This window comes from Phoenix dactylifera, unplaced genomic scaffold (assembly GCF_009389715.1).
Source record: "Phoenix dactylifera cultivar Barhee BC4 unplaced genomic scaffold, palm_55x_up_171113_PBpolish2nd_filt_p 000692F, whole genome shotgun sequence".
Lineage (NCBI taxonomy): Eukaryota > Viridiplantae > Streptophyta > Magnoliopsida > Arecales > Arecaceae > Phoenix > Phoenix dactylifera.
Window position 1 is genome coordinate 81,042 of NW_024068075.1, and position 26,553 is coordinate 107,594.

The following is a 26,553-nucleotide window of genomic DNA, read 5'->3' on the forward strand; positions in this document are numbered from 1 at the left end:
GAATACCATATTTTAAATATCATAGTTTGAAAACTATGTATCAATATTCTCTCTCTCTCTCTTTCTCTCTCTCTCTCGGTGTTATCCTTTGGAACCAATGCTCTGTTTCTCCTTAGAACAGAGGAAGGGATGGGAGGAGATGCTGGTTTAAATAGAGGAGAAAATGGTAACGGGGTGCATTTTGGGAAGGAAAAATATGGAGGTCAGTCTGGGAACGTGGGTTGCGTGTTTTGGGAATTGAGAGGGTGGGAGGCACTTTGAAACGTGGGGCGCTGCGGGGACTCGAGGCGGAGTGTGGGGACTTTCATTTTTTTTTTGAAATTCGCGTACCATATTTGGACGTGGCCGAAATAGGACCATACGATTTTTGTTTTCTCAGTACGGAGGATATGGGTTTCGTTTTAAAAGATTTAATCCCATACACCACCCGCCAAAACGGCCTCTGAAGTTTCGCTCCCCGTCGCCTCTCCGACGCCGATGCTAATCTGATTTCAGAGAACACACCATAAGAGAAGGAACTCCCCTGACGAACGCCGTCAAACCCTAGAACTCTAATCGGCGATGAGGTCCCCGGAAGACGCGCCGGAGGAAAGCCCCCACAACCCGCCGGCGGCCGCCATGCCGCAGCGTTCGGCCGGCAGGAGGAAGGGCACGCCGAACCGGCCGTGGCTGGTGGTATCGGACTCCGGGAAGGAGCGCTTCGAGGAGGTGGGGAAGCACTCGATCATGCGGCGAACGGGTATTCCGGCGCGGGATCTGAGGCTCTTGGGCCCTCTGCTGTCCTACCCGTCGACGATTCTGGGGAGGGAGAGGGCTATCGTGCTCAATCTGGAGCACGTCAAGGCCATCATCACGGCCACCGAGGTGTTCATCCCCAACTCCAACGACCCCACGGTCGCCCCTTTTGTCCACGATCTCCACTCCCGGCTCTCCAGTCCTTCCGGCGCTGCTCCTCATCAGGTAGTGATGGCGTTCTTCTTTCTTCTTTTGGATCTGTTTTTTGTAATCTACTTTGAAAATCGGATCTTTGTTGTGATTTTGGGTTCATTTGGTCGAGACAGAAGATACGATGCCTGCATTTCCAGTTATTTCTTCTGGATTTCTAATCATTAAATCCTAGTAACAATTTAGATAAGCGCAAAAGATTAAATGTTATGGTTTCAAAGTTATGATCTTTTCAATGTTAACTTCTATGTTTGCATTAAAATAAGCTTTTTGAGATTTTTTTCCTCCATAATATTGATTGGAATCTGGAGGAGAGACGGAGAATTTTTTTCCTTTCTTTATAACAAATTTCTTCCCTTCATCAAGCTTTAAAGAATTTTGATACAAACTCCATCTTCTTTCTCTTTTTTTTCCTCATAAAAAGCTAGGGAAAGCCCACAAATAGTTTAGACTGATACTCTCTTGTTTACCCAAGATTAGATTTGTTGCAGCAATCATTTTGCTTCGATGAAGTGATTATAAAATGCTGTTATATCTGAAGGTTGCAGAGTCCAGGAACAAGGGTGTTGTTACCCTTTGAGTTCAGAGTGCTTGAAATCTGCCTTGAATCCAGTTACAGGCACCTTGAAGCTGAGGTATGCATTTCACCTTTTTTCTTTCTTGAGATAGGATCAAATTGTATTTGCTATTCTGCTTTGATGTGTTTGAAACTCTCACACCTTGTATGGCTGCCTACTTTAATTGGTGCGACATAGTGGCTGTTAATTGCAATATAAAATTTTTTCTCCTCTTTGGTGAGTAGCTACAATGTAAATTTTACTAAGACATATCTCTAGGTTGTCATGTATTTTCTCTACCCATTATAGTATATCTGTTTTTTCTCAAAAAAAAAAAAAAAAACCATTATAATATGTCAACAACAACAAATAAAATTATCAAACTCCAATCCCAACTATTTTGTGATTTATTTTCTCCAAACTACTTTCAAAATGCTACTCTTCTTTGTGTGCACACATGGTGCATCCATGTGCACGTGTGTGCACACATGGTGCATCCATGTGCACGTATGTGCACATGCATGCATGTTCATTACCTCCTTCCCTACTCTTTTAACGAACCCCTTTGTTTACAAGTTATACATGCCTATATCATTGTTCTTCAATACTTTGCTTTCCGTAGCAGTACTATTCTCCCCATCCTTCACCTTATCTATTTTGTTTTTACCAAACATTTGCCTCGACATTCTTAACAATCCTGCCCACAATTTTTGAGCGGGCTCTCATGGTTTCCCTAAATTCCATTTTTTTCAAAAAAAATTGGGCTTATTGTTGCCTTATGAAATCCCATCATTATGTTTTTTTAGAAAATTCTCTCAAATATTTCAGAAAACATGACTTAATTTGATAACCTATAAATGCCCACTCAATTCATCAAGAAAACTCCAACTCTATAAATCTTCATCCATATCTACATTTCTACGCATCTTGGCCATCAATTTTGATCAAGGACTTCATTTTTGTTCATTTTTTGCCATGTATATATTTCCTACACTTTGTATGTGAGAACCCGTGCGGGCATGTGTTTAGTCCCATATCGGTTATTCGCTGAGTAGATCTTGGGTACTGATACAGAATCAAAGAACCCAAATAATGTTAGAAGTATGCCCTAGAAGCCAACGTGGCTGACGCATATTTGTAATCTGGGGCATAAATTTGTAATTTGACACTTATTAATAAATAAGATTGGGCAATTTATTTTTCATTCATGTTTGTATGTGTCCATGAATCGTCCAAGAAATTAATAGATGATGACACATAATTTCAAGAAGTTGAGAATTTGAGGCATGTGTCATTAGGGATTAATTTCTAAATACTCCTGATCGATGGATCCATCACGAGGGACGGTAATCGATCCGCTGAGATTAGTGCACAGATCACTTAGTCAGATGGACGAGTCTCGAGTCCACGGTGTAGAGATACTGAAGTGATTATGCAAGTACTTGTTAGAGAACAAGGTACTGAGCGTGACCAAAAATAGTAGTCACATGGATGTCTATCCACTCGTCAGTGACTACTTATGCTGCAGTTGTATGACTGGTCCTTTGACCTGCGATGCCTCAGCCATTCACTGTGAGGTTGTTGTAGTTTGATGAGCATGTGAACTTAGGCCCTAGTCATTTGGATCCTTGAAGTGCGAATTAGCTGCAGTAGGTTCATTTTGGAATAGGGTTGCATCTAGATAGGATCTATCGACCTTGATAGATTATGAGTGATCCTATGTGATTTATGAGACTGAGTTCGATAAATTTCTGGCCAGATATTTTGGAAAAAGAGTTTTCCATATCTCGAACTGGAAGTCGTATAAATTTGACATATGACAGACGATGGAGTTTGACGAGATATCCATAACCTCCGTCACGTCGGATCCATGATAGAGGAACTGTATTATACGCTAACTGCACCAAAAGGTTCAGATATTCCATTCTGCTGGGTTGCCACCACATACTGCTAGGTGTCACTAGGGAGACTCGAAGGCATTCACTTGGTGATCAGTGAACCCTAAGAGTAGAACTGAAATCGTTTCAGTCCACTGAAAAGAGTTTCAGTGATATTGAGATGGAGATCTCAATATTTCTCACTACCAGTCAGAATAGAACCTACAGGGTCACACACATAGAGGATTTAATTAGTCAGACTATCATAATTATGATTTGGAATCATAATAAAAATCAATCATCAATATGATTGGTGATTGAATTAACCCACTAAGTGTTAGTGAGTTAATGGAAGAAGAATTAAGTGGAATTGATTGCAATTGGATTGCAATTGGGCTGATTTAATGAGCCAGATCAAATTGGGTTGGACCCAAATTGATTTGGGTTCATGATTGGGTCAATTTGAATAAACCAAAGTTTGTGCAGATTTTAAAGACCACATGTCGTCGTAGGATGAATATGACTTAAGTCATGTTCACACTATGCGGACTTTAAAGTCCACATGGCGTCGTAGGATGCATGCTCCCAAATCAATTAATTCTCCTAATGAGATTAGGAATCCTAATGTGATTAGAAAATTAATCAATTGATTAAATAGACACATGTCATGCATCTATGAGCACAAGGATTGGACACTTGGCATGAATCCAAGGGTGGGTTATAGTCCCATACTCCTAATAAGATTAGGAGCCCTAAACCCAATCTATAAAAGGGTAGCAAGGGAGAAGTTATGAATTAATTCTCTCCTCTTCTTCTCCACGTCTCCTCTTCTTTCTTCCTCCTTCTCCACGGCAGCAAGGGGTCTTCATCCTCCTCTTCTTCCACGGTAGCAAGGCAAGGAAGATCCACGTGCAAGGTTCCTCCTTCCTCTTCCTCCATCGCGAGCAAGGTTGAAGAAGAAAGGGTTCTTTAAGAAGGTATGTTGCAGATTTTTATCTTCTAATCTATATGATAGTCATGAGAGGTCTTTGCAAGGAGCTAGCACTTCAGTAAAACCCTATCTCAGATGATTAGATCCTCGTGTGGATACCTGTAGAGGCCGGATAATTGTGTGGCTCAAACTGGAAACTATATAGATCATCAGGCTGCGGTGTTCTTCACCTGCAGAATTTTTGAAGATGAGATCTTCAAATTAATTTCTTCTGATTTTAGTTTCAGTTTTATGAATCTTAATCAACCTTCCTCAGATCCTAATCTTCCCTCCCTAATGAATTCAAAGATCTTCTGGATTTGGATCCAGAAAAATTTTTGAATTCTACGATCCGAGGCGCGTTCATACGATGAACGACGTTCCGTTCGAATTTCCCTGCGAACGGGGCGTAACTCAGCAAATAATACCTTCCAACTAGCCATTTTGGGTGAAATCTTGAGTTGTTATAAATGGTATCAGAGCGAACCCGGCCCATAACCTGTGTGAACTAGGAAACACTGCAACACGGATCCATTGGACTGACCACAAGCCGATCATGGTGTTTGTGATTAGATTTGAATGGATTTGAACTCTTAGCCTAACGAGGATGTCAGGACTTAAACGAAGGAAGTATGTGAGGACCCGTGCGAGCATGTGTTTAGTCCCACATTGGTTATTCGCTGGGTAGATCCTGGATACTTATACATGATCAAGAACCCAAATAATACCTTCCAGCTAGCCATTTTGGATAAAGTCTTAGGTTGTTACATTGTATTACTCTATCAACGTTTATATCCTTATACTCGACCTAACCTTGTTGGTGAACAAAAGCCAGACAATAACAAAAACAATCGATTTGGTTGGATCTAGAATATTCTGAAAGAAATATCTGCTTTTCGGTATTCAAATTTTAGCTCAAGGTGATCTGCTATGCTACAACAAAGATTCTTTCATAGGATGGAATAAAGATAAACTAGTTGTAAAATGGAGAGAAGAAGATTAGTGTATATAGAAGATAGAAAGTGGAGACAGGCTGGAATTAGACCTCGGTTGGCTCTAGGCTCGTAAGGTCAAGTTGGCTTTATATCAAGCTATGTACTTGATCCAAGAAAGTTTACGTCAGGCTTGGCATGGAAACCAATGGGCAAAAAATTTAAGATTGTGTTAGAGCAAGCTTGGCCTAACCTATGGCCCAAGCCCAAAACTCGAGCTCGACACCTAGCTAGAAGATGCTTCCAATTGATCCTCTCATCTCTATGGCCCTTGGTGATCTGTCTCGTCTGTACACGTTGAACGGCATGGTAATGAAAGTGGACGGCTTGCCCTGACGGTCTCTCCTCTTACGTGCCTCTTCTATTCTCCTCCCTCCCTAACCCTACTGCTAGTGCCTAATGGCCATCTCCTCACCCTCTACCAATGCTCCCATCACCACCTCCCCCTCCCCTCCTCCCCCTTATTAGCCTAGATGCACAAGGATAATTGATAAATCAATAATTTAATGTTTCTAATATTCATAAACAGTAAATAAGAAAAATAACTAGCAAATTATTTACTTAATAATAGAATAATAAAATGAAAAAATGAAAGAAGATAGCCTATGGATTGAAGCACGCTGACGCACTATTCTAGAAAAGTTTATGCCCCCACGCACGGGTCTGCTGGCACAAATCTCCTAGAGATACGACGACCCAGTACAGAACCATGTCTTCCCCGTCAGTGCGCCTTCAGAAAAGAAAGAAAAGCACATTCACGCTTGCAGATAGCTCAAAAGAAACTCAGAAAAATAATTGAAATTATGAGGAGAAGTAAATAAGAACGAGAGAGAGAAGAGAAATTTTTCTGTGTCTTTGAAGTGATCCCTAGAGCCCTTTATATAGGCTCGTGGGCCACCCAAAAAAGATAACAGGCACGTCAAAAGAAGCAAACGTGGGCCAAAAGAAGCAGAATCTTTTCCAAAGAAGAAAAGAGCTCGTTGACTCAGTCTAATTGCGCGAACTGCACGCGATCGCATGCGGACAGGACAAGTGGTAAGCATCCAAGCACAAGAAAGGGGTCAAAAAAGGAAGGAACACGTGTAGAATCCATGGAGGAGTCCGCGGACTCTTCCATAGAGGCCAGGCAAGCAGAAGCATGAGCGGCCAAGATGCAACAGGCCGCCGGATCAAAGGAGCATAAGAAGACATGTCATCAATCTGTGGGAGCCAGCAAATTCAGCACATGGCCACAAGGAATCTGACTTAGTTTGGATCCCCTTGCATCTGATTAGGAAGATCATTTGAATTTCAAATTGTTGCCGCCAATAAGCTTATTCAGCACATGGGCATTAGGTCTATATAAAGGGCGCGAGAAGAAAAGAAATCGAAAAAAAATGCGGAGATTAAATGCGGTACGATTTTCAAAAAGGTTTAAAATATTTAATTTAATTCAACAATCTCCCATATAAATTAAATAATTAAATAATTTAAAATTTTAAATAAAGTGCTGATATTATTTAATAGGTGTAGGTACTTTTCGGTTTGAACCTTCACTTAGTGACAATTGATTACCTCTGTGGAGCCAAGGTAGACTATGCTTTGAACCTTGGTTCATGGCTCAGATTTCATCAATAGCATACATAATATAGCATGAATAATGCTCGAAGCAGGTTTGCACCTTACGGCCATGCGCAGGTATCTCTTCATATGTGTTATTAGGGAATTACCCATTTTTCACAGTTGCGGCCTCACGACTACATACATCTAAGTGAATCCTCAAAAGGGTACAAGTAAGTAGGTACCCTGCCTCATGGATCTCAGATTCATTAAGAGTAAAAACTCAACCTAATCCTTGCTTTTTATAAGCACTATTGGTCTAGGGATGGAAAAAACAAATAGTGCTCCTTATTAGTCATCTATCTAGTTTGTTTCTATCTATTGAACATTTTCGGATTGGGTTACCACCGTAGTGACTTTACTTATGGGCATAGCCCCATCCCCCTCAACAACTCTAGAACCACTGTTCTAGATAATCCTTTGGTAAGCTGATCAGCTAGATTTCTTTCGCATCTTACAAAATTTAGTGTAATCAAGTTATTTATTAATTTGTATCTCAATGATTTATGATGCACTTTCAAATGCCTATTCATCTTCATATTTGCATTTTCTTGATTGCATTTATCTATAGCAGATCTGCAGGCACAATGAACAGATATAGAAGGTAATGGTGAAGTTACAAGAGGTAAATCTACCAGTAAATCTCTAAGCTACTCAGCCTTAAGGCTACTGGTATCTAGAAAAATCATTTCAGATTCCATGGTGCTTCTAGCCACTACAGTTTATTTGGTAGATTACATGATACAGTTGCACCTCCTAAAAGAAAAATAAAACTAATGGTGGATTTGGTGTCAACTGTATCACTGTCCAGTTGGCATCACTATAGACTTTCAGAACAGCAGAATAACCACAACAGTATAATTCTAGAGATATGGTACCCTTAAGGTACCGGAAAATTCTTTCTAGAGCACTCCAATGATCATTATTAGGGTTGTGAGTATATCTACTCAGTCGGTTCACAGAGTATGCAATATCATGTCTAGTATAATTTGCAAGAAACTCTAGAGAACTAATGATCTAGGCATACAAACTTTGATTGACTAGATCACCTAAGTTCTTCTTTAGAAAAAGAGATGGATTATAGGGAGTTGATACAGGATGACAATCATAGTAGTGAAACTTTTTAAAAATCTTCTCCACGTAGTGGCTTTGGGACAAAGTTATTCCATCTTCATTCCTTATAATTTTAGTATTTAGGATTAGTTTGGCTTCTCCTAAATCTTTCATGTCAAATTTTAAAGATAAAAATTATTTTACTTTTTTAATAATTTCCAAGTCTATTCCAAAAATTAGGATATCATCTAAATATAGACATAAGATTATAATTTTGTTATTCTTCTTTTTATAATATATGCATTCATATGTATTATTAATTTTAAATCCATTAGTTAGGATTATTTTATCAAATTTAAGATGCCATTATTTGGGAGCTTGTTTTAGACCATAAAGAGATCTAATATTTTAGCTTTGATAAGATAAATGTGACAATATCTAGAAAGATCATCTATTAAAGTTACAAAATATTTGTTTCCACCCCTTGAGGTTCTTTTTGAGTTACATACATCACTATGTATGAGTTCAAGAAGATCAGAATCTCTACTTACAGAGTGGAAGGGTCTTTTAGATAATTTGGCCTCTACACATATCTCACATTTATCATTATTCTTAAGTTCTAATTTTGGGATTAAGTTCAAGTGCATTAATCTTTTAATTGAACTATAGCTTACATGTTCTAGCCTACCATGCGAGACAACAGGAGAGTCAATATGAAGAACAATAGAATTTTTATTCATAGATGGAATAATTATATTGAGTTTAAACAACCCATCACAAAGAAAACCTTTTTCGATATGAAAGAGACACCTTAGGTTACTACAACTTTATTTGATTCAAAAACAATTCGGTATCCTTGCTAGACAAGCAAGGATCCACTAAGTAGATTTCTACGGATGTCTGGAATGTGGTGCACGCCTTGCAGAGTGAGGATCTTCCCAAAGGTAAGTGTCAGATCCACTCGTCCCACTCCAAGCACGCGCGCCACAGCATTATTACCCATGGTCACAATTTCTCTACATGAGACCTGATAAGATGAAAACCAGGAGCGATCAGAACAAACATGTTTACTAGCTCCGATATCAATCCACCAGACAAGTGCTAATTGGGTCATGTTAACTTTAGGTATGAAGAAAACAGACCTGATAGCTGTCCCAGAAGAGTCAGCCCTACAGGTCACTATGTTGGCCTGGGCGCCAGAAGTGGCAGGACCCTTACTTCTAGGTTGACGAGGAGTAATAATCTTGTAGAAGCATTGGTTGGCCATATGGTTGGTCCGACCGCAGACAAAATAGCAACGAACAGATTCTCCTTCTTTCTCTTTCTTCTGGTTCTGAGAGAAGTTGGATCTTCTGTTGTTAGGCTGAAAGGAGTTTTTATAGTTGAATAATTTCTTCTTGAAGGACTTGTTGTGGTTAGGACGGAAAGAACGATTCTGATTTTTGGATTTGGGCTTGGATTCAACATTGTTGACTTTGGAAAAGGATTGGAGGAGTGGAATCTTTCTATGAGGCGATGTTGTTCTTCAATCCAAATAAAATTTAGGACTTGAGTTAGAGACAGATCACACCTTGAGTGTGGCTCAAAGTCTTGGCAAAGTCTGACAAGGTAGAGGAAAGTTTGTCTATAATATAGGCAACTTGGAAAGACTCGTCTAGGTGGGTTCCATTTGCGAAGTTGAAGAATAGGGTTTCATATTCATGGATTTGATCATTCATAGGTTTGGAATGAACAAATTTAAACTTGCTAAAGTCAGAGGCTTTGAATCTCTTTACCCCAGCATCATCAAATCCATATTTATTTTCTAAGGTATCCCAGAGAACCTTGGTACTCTTAGCTATATAATAAATATCATAAAGCCCATCAGAAAGGGCTAATAGGATTCTATAAAGACAGTGATAGTTGGTTTCTTCTGAAGTCCAAGTGGAGGAGGTGGAGAAAGGAGTAGGGTTTGGGTTGCTACGAGTAGCAGGTCGTGAAGCAGATGGGTTAGACCCATTACTGACCTCAGTAGTGCTCTCACCAATGGCTGAGATCAAGCCTAGGGTGGTGAGCCAGAACCGCATTTGATTCTGCCACCTCCTAAAGTTTTGACTATCAAACTTTTCAGGTTTAGCACTAAGATTTTCAGATGTGTGGGAAGCTATTAATTTGTAGCTTAACATAATTTTGACACCCATGAAAATGAGAAGATTTATATCAAATTATTGCACTAATATCTAATTTAAACTTTATATGTATAGTTGAAAAAATTCAAAGAATAACAGCCAGATCAGCTCCAGATCAGTGGTGGAGCACTTGGCTCACTTAAGTACCAGCCTTTCTTAGGCACGTAGACCTTTTTGATAAGCTTTTCTTAGACACCGTTTTTCAATAGATGATTTCACTAGATATCGTTCAATTTTATCCTAAGTGCAATATTAAGCTAGCTCCTATGAATTAACTAATTTTCGAATTTTCATTTGAATGGAATCTGGAAATTCCTCCGTGAGGAGTCCAAATGAAGGTATTAATAAACCTCTTAGAGGCTAGGCAATCTAATATTTTGCTTGAAAAAATTAAGTACTAAAGTAAAGCTAGCATAGATGTGTAATAGCTAAAATATAACATTTGCAATTATGCAGCAAAATGTATAATAAATATTGCAATTTAAAATCTAGTGCTAACAGTACATATTGACACTAGAATGGGTGGTGGGGAACAAGATGTGCAAGGAAGCTCAAGAGGAGAAAGGCTTTGCATGCATCAACGTAAACAGCGAATGCTGCAGCTTGACCAATGGCTAGGGATACCGCTGCAAATGTGCCCAAGGCTACCAAGGGAACTCCTATCTTCAAGAAGGATGTGAAGGTAAGATGATCACATGGCCTCTTTTCACCTTTGCATTTTTCTTCTCCCTCCCATGGGATAATTGAGTAGGGATGCACGCACGGTTGGCTTATACATACATAGATATGTATATAGTGTTAGCCTAGATGCACAAATATAATTAATAAATCAATAATTAAATATTTTTAATATTCAAAAACAATAAATAAGAAGAGTAAACTAGCAAATAATTAACTTGACAATAGAATAATAAAATAAAGAAAGAGAGAGAAGATGGCCTGTGGATCGAAGCACGCTGATGCGTTGTTCCAGAAAAGTTTATGCCCCATACGTACGGGTCTACTAGCACAGATCTCCTAGAGATACGATGACCCAGTACAGAACCACGTCTTTCCCGTCAGTGTGCCTTTAGGGAAGAAAGAAGAGCCCGTTCACGCTTGCAGATAGCTCAAAAGAAACTTAGAAAAATTATGAGGAGAAAAAAAATTTTCTTTATTTCTTTTCACCCCAATGATCCCTAGAGCCCTTTTTATATAGGTTCTTGGAATAGGAAGAAGAGAAATTTTTCATTATATTTGAAATAATCCCTAGAGCCCTTTATATAGGCTCAGGCGCGTAAAAAAAAGCAGACTCTTCTCCCGTAGATTGATGACGTATTTTCTTATGCTATTTTGATCCTGCGGCTTGTTGCATCTTGGCCGCCCATGCATCTTTCCTTCTTCGGAGGGCCTTTCCATGCTTGCTCTTGTGCGTGGATGCATGATACTTGTCATGACTTGCTTCCTTTAGGGATCTTTCCATGTTTGCTCTCTTGCTTGTGCGTGGATGCTTGCCACTTGGCCGTCGACCAAGTCAAATGTTTGGTTTTCAAATTTTAAAATATTTGATTTAATTCAACATATAGATCATACATAGATACATGCATGCATAGATAGATAGATACATACATACATACATACATACATACACATGTATATACATACATAGATACAAACGTACATATATACCTATACAAATGTTCATGCATACATATACATACATAGGTATGTACTTGACTCTTGAACTACTCTGTTTCCATATTTCATTTCTTCTTTATGCCTCTCACACCTTTGTTTAGGCCAACTTGATGCTACCTACAGCCAATATATATGTAGCCCACTTGACGTACTTGGTTTGACCCTTAGCTCAAACCTGATCTCTTCCCCCTCCTTGCCTTTCTATACTTCTATTTCCTGATTTCTTTTGCTTTTGACATTAGTATATTGGCTTCAGCATGATGGATAATTTACAACAATGACAACTTATCTTGGATCTGTTGAGAATGACATGCAATAAATTTATTCCTTTCCGTTCCATTTTAGGGAACATCAATGACACTACTATGTATAAGAATTCCTACCTGTTGACACTGGGAACCAGCCCGACCAAAGCGCTGAGTTAACGAAGATTGCTAGAGATTTCAGCTCATCTGCCTTCTGGATCGCTGCATGCCTCCACGATAATGCTCTGGTGGCCTATGTTCAATCGGCGGTGATCCCAACGTCGAGCGCCCATGAATCAGCATTGGACAGTAGAGGAATAATTTTGGGTGGTGCTATGACGCTGGCTCCAACCTGAAACAGCAAAAACAAAGATTTATCCTAGAGTGTTGCCTAGAGACCCAGTGCCCTTGCTGGTGTTTCAATTCATGTCAAATTGAACCCTCTCTTACCACATCCATGGCGAAGGCCGTCGAGGCTCGCTATCCTCAGAAAATTGAGCGAGCATCACTGCAAAAGTTGCTAAAGCACTAGCCTACCTTCACTCATCAGCCTCCACTCCAATCATCTACGGAGATATAAAGTTCACCAACATACTCTTGGACGACATCTACACAGCTAAAATTCCGGATTTTGGTACTTCAAGGTTGGTTCCATTTGATCAAAACTATCTTAATTACTTCGCTGGTGAGAGAAACATTTGGGTACTTGGACCCAGAATACTTCCATTCCAGTCAATTCACAAATAAAAATACTTGTCGAGCTCTTGATAGGTAAGAAGGCTGTCTCGATGAATAAATCTCAAGAATATAGCAGTCTTGTGAAATATTTCATTTCTTGCATGAATGAGGGTCGAGTTTGCGAGATTCTCGAGGATCACATCCTCCGTGAGGGATCTATGGAGCAACTAATGGCAGCGGCGGAGCTCGCCGAATAATGCCTTCTTATTGAATGGAGAGGAGAGGCCAACAACGAGGGAGGTGGCGATGGAGTTAGAGGGTCTGAGAACATAAAATTAGTTAAGAGAGCCACTCTTGAGTGAGCCAACATTTTATGGTGCTAGCAACACAACTAGCGATGGCGATTCTTCCTATAGCGGGTTGGTACCATTCAGCATCACGAGATAATTACCGAACAAAAGATAGCCGGGATTCTTTGTGGTGCACGGGCCATACCATAGAACATCATGCAGCCTTCGATAGCCACCATCAGAAGATAGATGGCAATTAAACAAGACGATCCACGAGCACCTATCGTACTATACATAGTGCACATTGTTTGATGGCTGTCCATCTTCTATAACCGCACAAGTGGGATAGTCTATTGGTCATATCCATATACTCTGCTAATTAATTATGATTGTTTTTATCATGAGTACATCATTGATGCTGCAATAAGTAGTTCCAGTGTCGAATCTTTTATGCAGAATTTATTTACCGTAAGCTTCCATGCAACTTTGTTTTCCAATGATTCCCCCACAGCATTTAGCAAGATCTGATGAGTTAATTAAAGGCATGCCATTTTGGATTAACTTCAGTCAAGAATAACCAAGCCTGTGCTGGATTTACATCGAAATTTGAGCTATCCAACATCAGATTGAATTAGCGTACAACCAGGAGTCCCAGTGCATGATACTAGACAAATCAAAAACGGCATCGCTGCACAGATAGTCTGGCCCAGGTTGGGTTGGTTTGGGCACGATAGAGTACAATTGTTTTTGGATGGGCTTGGGCTTCGCCATTGACTACTCTTCTTTGGTCAGGTGAAGCCCATCTCCAGTACCCACAAACAATTCTCTTGCTACATGGCAAGAGGGGATTGTTGCAATTCATGGATTTTGCGAAATATGACAGGGCAATTGATTATAGCAAGAGGCTCCTTAAGCTTTTTCCAACTTTATCCGACACTCACCATGCATGACTCTTTAATAAATACTAATATAGCAACAAACAATTCTCACAAATAATCTCCACACAAGTATGGGTGAAGCTCACATTCTAGGGTTATGGGATCCCACTGTACGAAATTTGATGCAGAATAACATGATTTTAGCACTCCTTTTTACAGAATATTGAGAGCAAATTTAAATTTTGAAGTTACATTTTTCATTTAGTTGTATATTAATCAATTGTATTGTTGGCTTGCCTTTCAATGTAGATACAATGTAATGTTTTCCGATGGATCGAGTTCTATAGGTTCTATATAACACTAAAAATATTGATTAGGCCTGGTTACCTTGTACATAACTCTAGTTGAAAATATTGTATAATAATATTGTCACAAATATGTACGTACATAACTTAGTATTAATCTCCCAATAGCTGATAGCTTAGATGGTTGATATCCATCTCTCCAAATTAAGAGGTATGCGATTCAAACTTGAGTGATGGTGAATAACCACCATATTTTTAAAACTAATATTACCTTTCTATAATTGAGCATTAAAATATGAAATTATATCCATGTGTCATGGGGATCGCATATATTATTGTACATATTTGATCTTGAATATGTAAATGGCTAAAGAAAGAGATCCACTTTGTCGAAGGCTACCAGACCAATAAAGTGTTTTTCTACGGTCGCCAAAGTAGTTGCATATCCTTTGTAATCGAGTTTTCTTTATCCAATAATAAAACTCCTATTGATTATCAAAATTATTTACATCCTATTTTTTTACAAAAATTGAGAGAGTGGAAGGGAGGGAAATCCTTGGGCATTTTAATAGCTATATTCCAATACTCAAAAATGTAGCATTCATAATTTAAATCCACGATCTCTAGTTACTAAGCAGAGAGACATGGTCATTAGAACAATCAGATTCATGAAGAGTCTTAGAGCCTTGCATAGTAATAGAATTGCTATTTTAATATTATGGTCATATTCTCCCTTCTCTTTTAAGCTTTACTATAAAAATAGTGTTTCATTTCACCATTATGCATAACATTTTGTTCATTTCTAAAACTTTATTGTGTCCTACTCATCATCCGTGACTTACATAATTTATTCATTTCTAAAACTTTATTCATTAAGGGAAAATGTTTTCCCAGTCTAGATCGGAACTAATTTAAGACAAAAAAATAAAAAATATATGTTACATAATTTTTTTATTGTTAAATAAATATAATCATCTTATTTTGGCTCTTTCTAATCAAAAGTGAGAATGTATTATTTTTGCAGAAGAATGAAAAAAGTATCTGTTAAATTGGGGATCGATCCTCAAGCTTGGTTTATAAGTCTAGCAGGAAGCACTTATATATGGATGGTAATTGATGGTAATTGATTCCTCTCGTACCTGGTATTTGATTTTTAGTAGCATCAGGCATGCACAAACTAGCATGATGCTTTTATTAATGTATGATTAAATTCTAAAAGTGATCTAGTGATCATGATATAGCTATAAGTTATAGTTATATTTGTTTGGAAAATACTTGTTCTACTCTAATTAGTTACATCAACTGAAGGATATGGTGGCTTTTATTGGCCAGGCCGAATGGCTCCTGTCCAGGACTTGCTGCGTAATGGCCAACATGAAAACCCATATCCTTCAGCACCTGATTTTGCAGTTCTAACTATTCCATTACTTGTGTATTCTTACTTTAATATAACTAATTATAATTTTTCCAAATAATCTTTCTGAAAGAAAAATAAAGCTGGTAGTCTTAAGATATAAGAGTCCATTACTTGCATATTTCTAAGTTTAATATAACTAATTATTTTGAGAGAAGGAGCCCGAGCTACAATATACCCCATAATTTGGATGCCCATGGTGGTCTAATTACTGATCCCTTTCTGTGTTGCCATTTTCCACAACCTATCTTTTGGCTAAGGGTGCTTTTTATGGTGTGGGTGATAACTTTGGGATGGGATGAAGAGTTTGCCCACCAATGTATGTATGTATGTATGTAAACACACAAGGGAAGCCAAGATGTTGGAATTTCTCCTATCAATAGCCTTACATCAAATTTTAATAAGATCCTAATCTAATAAAAAGACCGAAATTCTGCTTCGAATCACTCTTTCGAAACATATTCCCATGCCATCTTAATTCTCAAGATATGTAAAAAATAGTAAAATATAAAATAATGAGCTAGATAGCTCATTAAGTAATAAATACTCTAGCTAAATAAATCAACCAATAAAATAAATGATAATATACTAAAAATAAACAATGCAAAGTATATCAATTCAAAACTAACTCTAACTATATAGCACTATCAAAATAACATAAATGTGAATTCAATCTTTTCAAGATTTAAAACAACAATTCATCTCGACAACCATGAACTATGACTATATTTATACCTTGTGGCTGAGCCAAATAATAAGCCCAGTAATAATTAAACTGCCACTATATAAACCCTAATGGTAGGGTATCAAACTGCCAACATATAAGTCCTACTGGTAGGATATCGAAATGCCAACGTATAATCTCTACTGGCACAGCATTGAAGTGTCATTGTTAAACTCCCATAGATAAGGTATACCAGTGCCAACGCATAATGCCTACCGGTAAAGTATTAAAATGCCAACTACAAATCCTGCTGACAGGGCATCGAAATATAGTCTAACTGTAAATCTAAATCCATCTCGAATCAAAACTTCTTTCCCAAAAATATGATTTATGTCCCAAGTGGGAAGATATAATTTTCCAACAACGACGCTTTGTAAAACGTCATCGGAGGCATCATAATACAGCCCCCAACGACATTGGACCCCCCGAATGATGCTTTAGAAAGCATCGTCGGAAGCCATTCTTCCTTCTTCCTTCTTCTTCCTTGTTCTTCTTCTTTCATCATAATACGATGCTTTAGAAGGCGTTGTCGGAGGCCATTCTTCTCCTACAAATCCCTAACCCCCTCCCGTTCTCTCTCCGTAACCCCTCCAGCTGCCCCCCTCCCCATACAAATCCTCCCTACCCCCCCCCCCCCCCCCCCCCCCCTCCTCCTCGTCTGCTGCCCCCTCGCCCCCAGCGGCTTCTCCATCTCTCTTTCCCCCTTCCCGTTCCTCTCCCTCGACCTCCCCCCAATTAATCTGCCCCCGCCTCTAGGACCACCTCACCTACGCTGCCGTCTTCAATCCCCGCGACAAATTCTACCATCGTCTTCGCCAAAAGGCCTCAACCTCCGCCCTGCCCGCCTTTCCGACCCCTCCTGCTACAGGTGCATCTTGCATCTTCGGCTGGAACTTCTTCAAGCCCAGGTACCTCCTCACCTTCGCTGCAAGACCCCTGGCAGCGTCCTCCTCCGCCACTGCCGCCGCCAGTCGAACCGTGACACCCCATTGGTCTCCGTCAAGTCCAAGGGTCATGGCAGCTTCACCCTCCCCTCTATTGCTCGCCCTGAAACCATCTTCTCCCCCCAAGGCTGGAGAAAGAAGGATCGTTTACCACTCCCGGATTGGGGTCCAGCGGTGGTTCATCCCAAGCTTTTCTTCTCATGGTGGGTGGTGGGTTGGGTTCCACAAGCAAGCCTGTGAAGCCATCCCAAGCTTTTCCCCCTCTCTCTATCTCATGGCTCCATGGGTACCATATACTTTCTGTTCCTCTTCGTGTTACTAGCAGAGTTGATCTTTTGCTTTGTATCTCAGGTGGGTTTCCTTTGAGGGTAGATTTTAAATTTTTCTTTCTTCTTTTTTAGATATGACATTTATTTGGTATACTTTTCAGGCTTCTATCATTTATATGGGATGCGGAAGCACTGATGACCCGGATAAGGTATTAAAACAGAATCACCAAATGCTCGCTGTCGCTGTTCATGGAGGAAGGTTTGAACAGGACTAATATAACATTGCTTAGCAACTAAAATCGGTTGAACAGGGCTAATTTTTAAGTGGCTCAAATAGTTCTGAATTACTCAATTGCATCTTTCTGTGCTGCAGAGCTTATGGATTAGTTTGTTTCCCGCTTTCACCTGTCTCTCCTGAATTTTGATTTATTAAGCTTGCTAAAAGGAAGGCGCCACGGTGCTGGAAGGAAGATCTCTGACTTTTAAAGCTAAAAAAATAATATAATAATAATAATAAAATAATTATAAAGTGTCGCTAATTAAAAATACACTGCTGGGCAGGTTTTTAGCGACGCTTTTTTTCAGCAAGAGCATTGGCAAAAAAAAATTTCACTCCCACCTATCCGACACTTATGCAAACGAAAAAATTACCGATACTTATAAGCGTCGGTATAGGCTTTAAAAAGCGCCGAAAGATATGAAGCGCTGTTTACCAGAGATAATGTTAGATTCCAAGCGATTGCAATTAGGTGATATTTAGTCCATAACACCATATGTAATTCAGCCCGTCAAGTAGTCAAGTATCTCAAGCAATAAAAAAAATTAGTCCCCAATCATCTATAGCATGGCCCATCATATGTTAAAAGCATTATATTACAAAGTCTTCTATCAAGATATCAAATAGTGGTTTGCCAAAGGGGAAAAAACTGCCCTCGTTGATGATTTCTGGAAAGATGCTATTATTCAATTACAAACGATTATAAACATTTGTAATCCACCTCTGCAAGTAATCTTCACTTGGAAATTTCACCCTTCAGTAAGTGTTGATATTCAAGAAACATGAAAATGGGTCAAGATGGCATTTCACATATTAAAGCTAGGGGTTGAAGTTCCTGCCAAATCTGAAGTGTTTGGACATTGATGAGTCAAGAATTGAGAGTTTGGCAACTCTAAGAAATGCATCCAGCTTCGTTTGAAACCAATCAAAACTTGCTAAAACTGATCGTGCTTGCTAAGTTTAATGAAATAGGGTATCTGATGTCATTTTTGGGCCATTCTTCACTTCAAGTAATTTTAGGTGCTTGATGTTATCTTACATAATCTCCTCGGTTGTTTAAGCTTAAAGAAGGGTCCTTCCTCAAAGGTGATGACTCTAACCTTCAAAAATCAATTTCTCGCAATTAGATTTAAAATTTGCAAGTTAAAAAAAAATATGCATGTCCATTTCCAAAAGTTATTCATGAAGGTACAACTTCTCTAGATATAAGAGATTTTTTGCGGTTTTTGCGGGAATTTTTAGAGGGGAAGAAGAGAATAGGGGGAATAGTGGATTAAAGGGTCTGATTGAGCTCAAATTTTATAGAATTGTCATCTATTAAGCTATCATCAAAGGCACATGCACGCAGCATTACACTATGAAATTATGAGATTTTTTTCCGATTTGGGGTGGTGATTGGGTAAAATTGGTCTAAGAGTGGCAAATAAATAGCAAGCTAGGTGTCCCGAACAATAAAATATAATATAAAATGACTAATGATGGTTTTCGTTATTTATTTTTCAAGTTCTTGTCATTATTTATTGACCATCACTATCATAACTAGAGCTAAAGTCGCTGATTCTACATCATGAGACCCAGCTAAACAGTTAAAGCACAACCTAGTTTCCAAACCTTGGTTGAGCTTTTAACTATGGGCAAAAAAGTCCTTTCTGATATTATAAATGTACTTTCTTCTATATTATGAATGAAAATCTATCTTTTTTTTATCCTATTGCCAGAAGTTGAAAGTCATAGACTTGAATCAAAATGAATAACAAAAAATATCATCAGCGCTATATACATGGATAAGGAGGACTTTCATAGGAGTAGTACAGATACGTTGACAGATGAGATGAACATTCAATAAGCATAAAAGGATTACATTTTAGATGTCCACATGAAGAACCAACAGAAAAGAAAAGAACATTAATTATGCAAATATAAAAATAATCAAATAAATTTACCAGCAAGCACTAATGTCAACTTAGCACACTGCAAAAAAAAAGAAAGAAAGAAAGAAAAGAAAAGGAAAAAAAAGAAAAGGAAACAATTATTCAGCTTCTACGTAATGAAAAACTAAAACTCATCATGCCAATTTAATTTGCACATATAAGAGACTTACGCATATTTTATGTAGGTTAAACGATAAAAGGAGCATCTACTTGTCCTAATCCCTAAAATCATGCTAACAATTCATATGCCTATCTAATGATTGAATTTTGAGGCTGGAATATATCTTTTGATTGAACAAATGTAAACCAAGACTGTAGGTTTTGATACTTTAATTCATGACTGGTGGCCAGACCTGTCTTCAAAGGGCTAATGGTTGGTTCAGAAATTGAGAGGCCATAGATAAAAATGTGAAGTATGGAATAGAAAGTTTGCCAGTACTATTTGAGTTGATGAATAATCTGCTCAACTCCAATACCTGGTTGGATAATAAGGAGGAGAAAATGTGAGGACCCAGACTGATCCAATCGAGGTCAGTTTCAGAAAGGATGAGTAGGGAGAGGGGAAAGACTCCGACTCCAACTTGGACTTCCCTACCATCTCATGAATCCACCGTTGGATCATCTACTAGTCGCTTCAAGATTTATGCAAATAATGAATGATAGAGTATGGAGCTCTTTGAGATCTGTGTCGTGGGCGATCCAATGGTGGATACGTACGAAGGAAGGTGAATCTTTCTTTTGCACAAAAAATACAACTTCGATCCCCTCTCATTTTTTTTTCTTTCTATATAGACTGCCTTCATGCTCTCTATCTCTATTCCACCCCTTTGCACTCTCTTCCTTTTCTCTTTCAATCCTCTCTTTCTTTATTCCTTTGAATATCAAAGCACCAAGATCCCCATCTCCGCTCTCTTCTTCTTCTTGGGTAAGCTCCACTACACCTCTTTTTCTCTCTCTTCCTCTCTTTCTTTTCCTCACACTATTCCAACCATGTGCCTCTTCTTTCTTCCTCCTCCTCCTCCTATCCCTATCTCTTCAATGCTCGTTCTTTAGTAATTTCTCTAACTCAATCTTTCTTTGCTTCTATATCATGATTTTCCTCATTATTTTATTTATGCGATGGGACTTGCATAGAAGAAGAATAATTTATTAGACAAGGAGAAGGCGACCTTAAGGGCTCATTTTCTTGCACACCCTCATCTTTATGCCTACTTATTGATTAACCCAAAAGCTTTTGCTTGCTTCTCGCTATCACCCTGCAATACTTCCCCCTTCTCCTCCTCTTGTAGTTCTTATAGCATTGGGGCTGTATTAGAAATGCATTTAGCCCCATGTATCTTCTCCTCTAAATTGCCCCATTCCTCTATTGTGCTGCCTTATGGTTTGATGTATCTTTCCATTCCTCTTCGATTTCATCCTCATGACGTCGCCACCACTTGAGTATCTATGATGGCCCTTTCATCGATCAGTCCTCTTCTCGCCTCAATAGATATACGAACAGCCTTGAACATTCTATCCCTAGTTTAGTTGGTCACCACTCTGATCTAAATGGATTTGGGATCAAACACCATCACCTGGCTAACCTTATCCCTTCTCCCTTTATCAAATTTCATTTCCTCTATAATCTAATGATTTAATTTATGTTAGGGTGTAATCATCTGAACAAGGAGCAATCTAGCATGAGTTCCACAAATAAACCTTTTAATTATGGTAAAAGACCCTAATCTCCTCAATTATTTAGTTTAGGTGTTAGCTTGGAAAAAACCTAGAGATTAGAATCAATTTTGTGGATTTTGATGAGGATAATTAGTTTCTCTATTTATGTTAAATATTAATATCAAATTGATTTGGATATGTTAGGGGCATACATGGACTAGTAGGCACCTTGCTCGAGAATTCCCTTTGCATGCTTAATTTGTATATTATTTCTGATATATGTATGTGTGATTCTAACATGCACATGTATGTTATAGAAAATAAATAAATTTGAAATTATACATAAAAATTAACAATAGTTTGAATTATATAATATGAACAATTTAATGTATTTAATGAATAAAATGAGACTTGGATGACTAAATGATTGGGTGGGGTGCTTTGGACTGGTCATGGTATTATTGATTTTCCTGCCATAGGCTGAAAAGGTGTCATTATTGATTGCTCCATTATGGGCGTGATGAAAGTTATTCCTAGGTTCTTCGGTGTTTAGCATGCTGATTTTTTTTTTTTTTGAAAACCACGGCTGAACTTGATCGGGTTGCCTACATACCCCTTCACAAGGGGAATCAAGCCACACGTAGTTCTTTTAAAGTTTCAAAATACAGCGAAAAAATGAATCAAACAATTTAATTCATGCATGTTTACAAGATCAAATCTAGAAATCAGCACATTAAGAATACATAGGATTATGACGGAATCGTTTAAACAATTATGCTAAAACTTTTATGCATGATTAACTATCAGATCTGAAACTTAAAAACTCTATTCCAATTAATCTCCGAATATCCATCGAATGGATTCTGGAGATATCTCCGTGAGGAGCCCCAAAAGAGGGTAAAACCTCGGGAAATCGGACCTAGACCTTGACACCATAATAAATGATTAATGCTAGATTAATACCTTTTATGATGGATGAAAGTTGTGAATCTGATTCTTGACTTTGCAGCCACGCACACGAATGGCCTCTACGAGAAGTACACGCGAAGTCCTGAAGGATCTTCTTCCGCAACAGTGCTAGCAGCTGCAGAACACTTGAAAGCTGAAATCTGCCCGCCGGGATTCAATCAACTCTTGATCAATCGTCTTGAAGCAGATAGAGATGAGGTTTGTAAGAAAAGTAGAGGACTCAGATCTGATCTTGAATCTTCTAGATATTCATCCTGAAACCCCTATCTAAAATAGAGAAGAAGAGGAGGAGGAGGCGGGTGAGGAAGAAGGCTGCAATAGATAAGTTTTCGGTGCCCATGTTTGACCCCTTTTAATGGCCTCCGAATTTTCATTCAAAATTCGAAATTTATTTTCAGAAAACCTCCTTTAGTTGGCACATGCAAAGAAATAGGAACAACCCAAATCAGATCTCAACCAAATCTGATTTAAATTCAAATTTTAAACACATGTGCAAGAGGGGAGGAATTTGAAATCCATGCAGCAGAATTTTCCTACCTCTTATCGCATATATTTTATTTGAAATTCGAATTTAAATGATTCAGAGGTTCACACGCCAGCTAGAAAAGTTATTTGATGTATGAACTCATTTAATATATTGCTTAATGTTTAAATTCAAATTCAAACAACAAACAATGTCGCTATGTGTCAAGCAATGGGTCCATGCGCCATGCAATAATTTTGGTTTATTTAAAAGTCATGAAATCCAATTCCATGTCACCACTAATTGCCACATCATCTGAGCCTAATCCTCTTGGGTTGCACCTAATCAAATTTGGTCAAACCCAGATTAAAACAAAGCAATTTGGTTGAACCCAATCTAATCAGGTCAGACCCTGATTGAGCTCAAATTGAATCCAATTCAATTTTTGGCTCATCCAAACTCAATCAAATTGAATTAATTACTTTGTGTTAGACCTAATCCAATTAGGTCAATCCCCAATTAAGAACAAATTAATTTAAAATTAATTTGATCAGCTTAAGTCCTTTTTGGTTCTGACCTAATCCAATCAGGTCAAAACCTTGATTGAGCCCAAACTTGAATCCAATTCAATTTGGCTCATCCTTAGCACAATTACTCAATCAAATTGAGTTTATTAGTAATTTAATTACTAATTAATCCTTCAATAATTACTTTAATTATTTTATAAGATAATTTGCCAATCAAATTGACCAAATTACCCCTGAATGATTCTTAATCATTCATCAGCTTTCTTGATCAATCAGGAATCTTCTATGCGTGTGACCTCATAGGTTCGAACCTAAGCCGGTAGTATAGGAGCAATTTTCTACACTAATCGATGTGACCATCTAGCAATGGTACCCGACGTTCGGATAGGCCGAATATATGCGAAGCAAATATTCTGGAACCCGGAACTATGGTTACTATATAATTCAATCCCTTTGACTCCTAATGCCAGGATGACTTAGAGTTCATTGTCAACCCTATAATTAGTACATCCATTATGTGATTAACTTTAGATATCCCGTGACTCCTCACTGGGATTACCCTGGCCAAAATTTTGCTAAATTAATCACAAGACATTATCTTCTATTTTCAGGAGGGGTCAATTCCATCTTGACTCACAACTGACTACGCAAGTATTTGACTGCACCCGGTGACCTTCCGTCACTGAATTAAAAATTCAGGTAGTTCGGTACCAAAGTACAGTGAGTTGCTTGCTAGTCACAGGTTGTGGTCTCAGGTCAGAGGGCCAAACTTATACCCATATCCACTCGGAACATCCCTCGACAGTAGAGCGTTCCGAAATTGGTCACGTTCAGTGAAATGTACCCTACACTTCACCTGTGTGGCATACCAGTGTCTCTACACTCCTTGGTTAAGAGGACAACCAACGTATATGTCACACAACGACCTAATCTCGATAATACTGTAGTAGCAACATATCATTTGATCGCGAACAAGTTTAAGGACTCAAAGATAAATCCTCCTTTATCATAACATAAGTCCTAAGGACTTCATCATATAAGAGTTCATTTGAAGATAAAATGATGAATAATGCTAAATAACACTTTATTAATTTGTCAATTCATTTACAAAATTCAATCATCAATATGCTGACGATTAACATTTAGGATACAAATCCCAACACGTGAAACATGACACTATCGATTATCCTATCACGGGTGATAAGTTAGTCCAAGGATGAACATAATTTAATATAATTAATATGAATTCTTGAAATAAACAGGTGGGTAAAAGCTTTAGATTAGCCGTGTCATTATGAATTTTCAATCATGAGCTAGAGAATGAGTGGATAGCCTTACTATGGACAGGAACGTGGTACTATTAATTGCCTCGTTGCAAACAGAAAATATAACCATGGTTAGTCTAATACTGAAAATAGAATATTGGATATGCATGTGAACCAGTTTGGTGATTGTGGACTCTAAACTAATCTCGTTATTATCGGTTGCCCTATAACAAGCTAGAAATGTAGCATTATCAATTGCGTTGTCATGGCAGCAAATGTAACACTACTAATTGCCTCGATCTGGATCAGGAGGTTAGCCCAAAGTTGAAAGATAACCATTATTGGATCCGGATCATGCTGATTAAAAAATGATAAATAAGTTATTTGAAATTATTGTTGAATAACATGGTTAATTTGATGTTACATGAAATATCATAGAACGGTAATTTTGATATATGCTGCATATAGGTATTTTCCGACTTATTTGAATTGTGGTGGATTGTTGGTATGTGATTTCATGATAATTGTAACTATTTGGGTTTTGATTATTGTTATTGTATATCTTTAATTATTTGTGGAGGTGTATATCTGGATATTTTTACTGAGCTGTTAGCTTATGCTATCTCTTATCTTTTTTTCAAAGTCGCATGATACTTAGGGATGAGATTTGGGGTTTGCTAGAGAGTAGACGTGGAAGAAAAAATAAATATCTTTGATACTTCCGAACAAAAAAAAAAGTATTTTGATTGTTCTAATTATTCAATAATATCATAGTTATTTATTTTGGAAATGATGAGTTTGATTGAACGTACGGCCTTGTCATGTATCAAGTCTAATGACGCTTTTGGGACGTGATAGCTAACAGCTCATTGGATAAATTTTCCATATTGGTAGCTGTTAACCAAGTGCAAGCTAATAACTCTATTATTGATGCATTGTACATATTGAATCAATATGTCACTCCTCAGGAAAGGTTACATACATCAAATTTTGTAGTAATCTGACTTGAAGATGAGCAAAGATGCAACATTCTTGTTCCTTATCTCCTTCTCTAACCTTCCACCAAAATAATAAACTTAATGATCCAACAAAATTATAAACTATTGCTGTAAATTATATTAGCTTCATGGTTGGTGGCCGGTTTACATCGTTGCCTGCTTCTCTCCACTAGCTTTATTTAAGTTGAGATTTGAACCGTTCTCCAATCATGAATATCCAGTCATTAATTACCTTATGGAGCGACTCATTCAAATGGAACAAACTTACTTTATGTACGGTACCTAGCACGATGAGCTAAGGAGAATATGTTCCAACAAAAGATCTAGCAACAGTCGGTTTAGGGCTGTTCTTCTGCTTGTGATGAGGTTTTCCCTTAGAGACCTCTCTGTAAAATATTTCGCTATTGTAATTAATTTAGTATTTTTTATTTACAAAGAAAAATATTATTTTCTATTGGAACAGAAATAAGGACTAATATTTGCCTAATTGAATTATGAGTTAAATTACTGGTTATGAAATAATGGATGTCATGATAGCTGTTATTAGCTATTATAATACAAAATGGTTGATGATAACAGCGGATTAAATAAAACCAATGCAGCCAACTAGGGAAATCTGGTGCTATAACTCTTCTTTTTTTTTTAAAGTAATGGTGGAAGAAGTATTTATTAATCAACAAGTTGTCCTTTTTTTTGATCCAATACAAGTTGGCCTTTTAAGTCCTCTTCCTTTCGGTTTTCTGTGGCGATTCCGTTGACCTTGCTGCTCATGTTACGATGAAAGACAGGGTCTCTGAATCTTCATACATAGGCTTGTAAGGATCCACGGTGCCTCACACTTTCCAAATCTCTTAGGGTATCAAGAGCTTCCGTTCTCAAAAG

The 26,553-nt window shown here is 38.0% G+C and overlaps 1 protein-coding gene across 2 annotated transcripts; it reads left to right on the top strand.

The window, feature by feature from the left end:
* The first annotated feature begins 450 nt into the window (after positions 1-450).
* Positions 451-15,421, top strand: LOC120106923 (magnesium transporter MRS2-3-like). 2 transcript variants are annotated; one of them, XR_005508904.1, is made up of 3 exons: positions 451-960; positions 1,487-1,580; positions 15,259-15,421. XR_005508904.1 is itself a non-coding variant. In XM_039120014.1 (2 exons), exons 1-2 carry the CDS (start codon positions 562-564, stop codon positions 1,523-1,525), a joined length of 438 nt encoding a protein of 145 aa, XP_038975942.1. In that variant the 5' UTR covers positions 451-561; the 3' UTR covers positions 1,526-1,652. The 2 variants fall into 2 exon arrangements, 1 of the variants encoding a protein (XP_038975942.1); XM_039120014.1 differs by lacking the exon at positions 15,259-15,421 and having other exon boundaries at positions 1,487-1,652.
* The last annotated feature ends 11,132 nt before the right edge of the window (positions 15,422-26,553 follow it).

Coding starts and splice junctions, on each gene's coding strand:
- LOC120106923 (XM_039120014.1), top strand. CDS start 562: ATGAGGTCCCCGGAAGACGCGCCGGAGGAAAGCCCCCACAACCCGCCG. Junction 961..1,486: donor CCGGCGCTGCTCCTCATCAG/GTAGTGATGGCG, acceptor TTATATCTGAAG/GTTGCAGAGTCCAGGAACAA.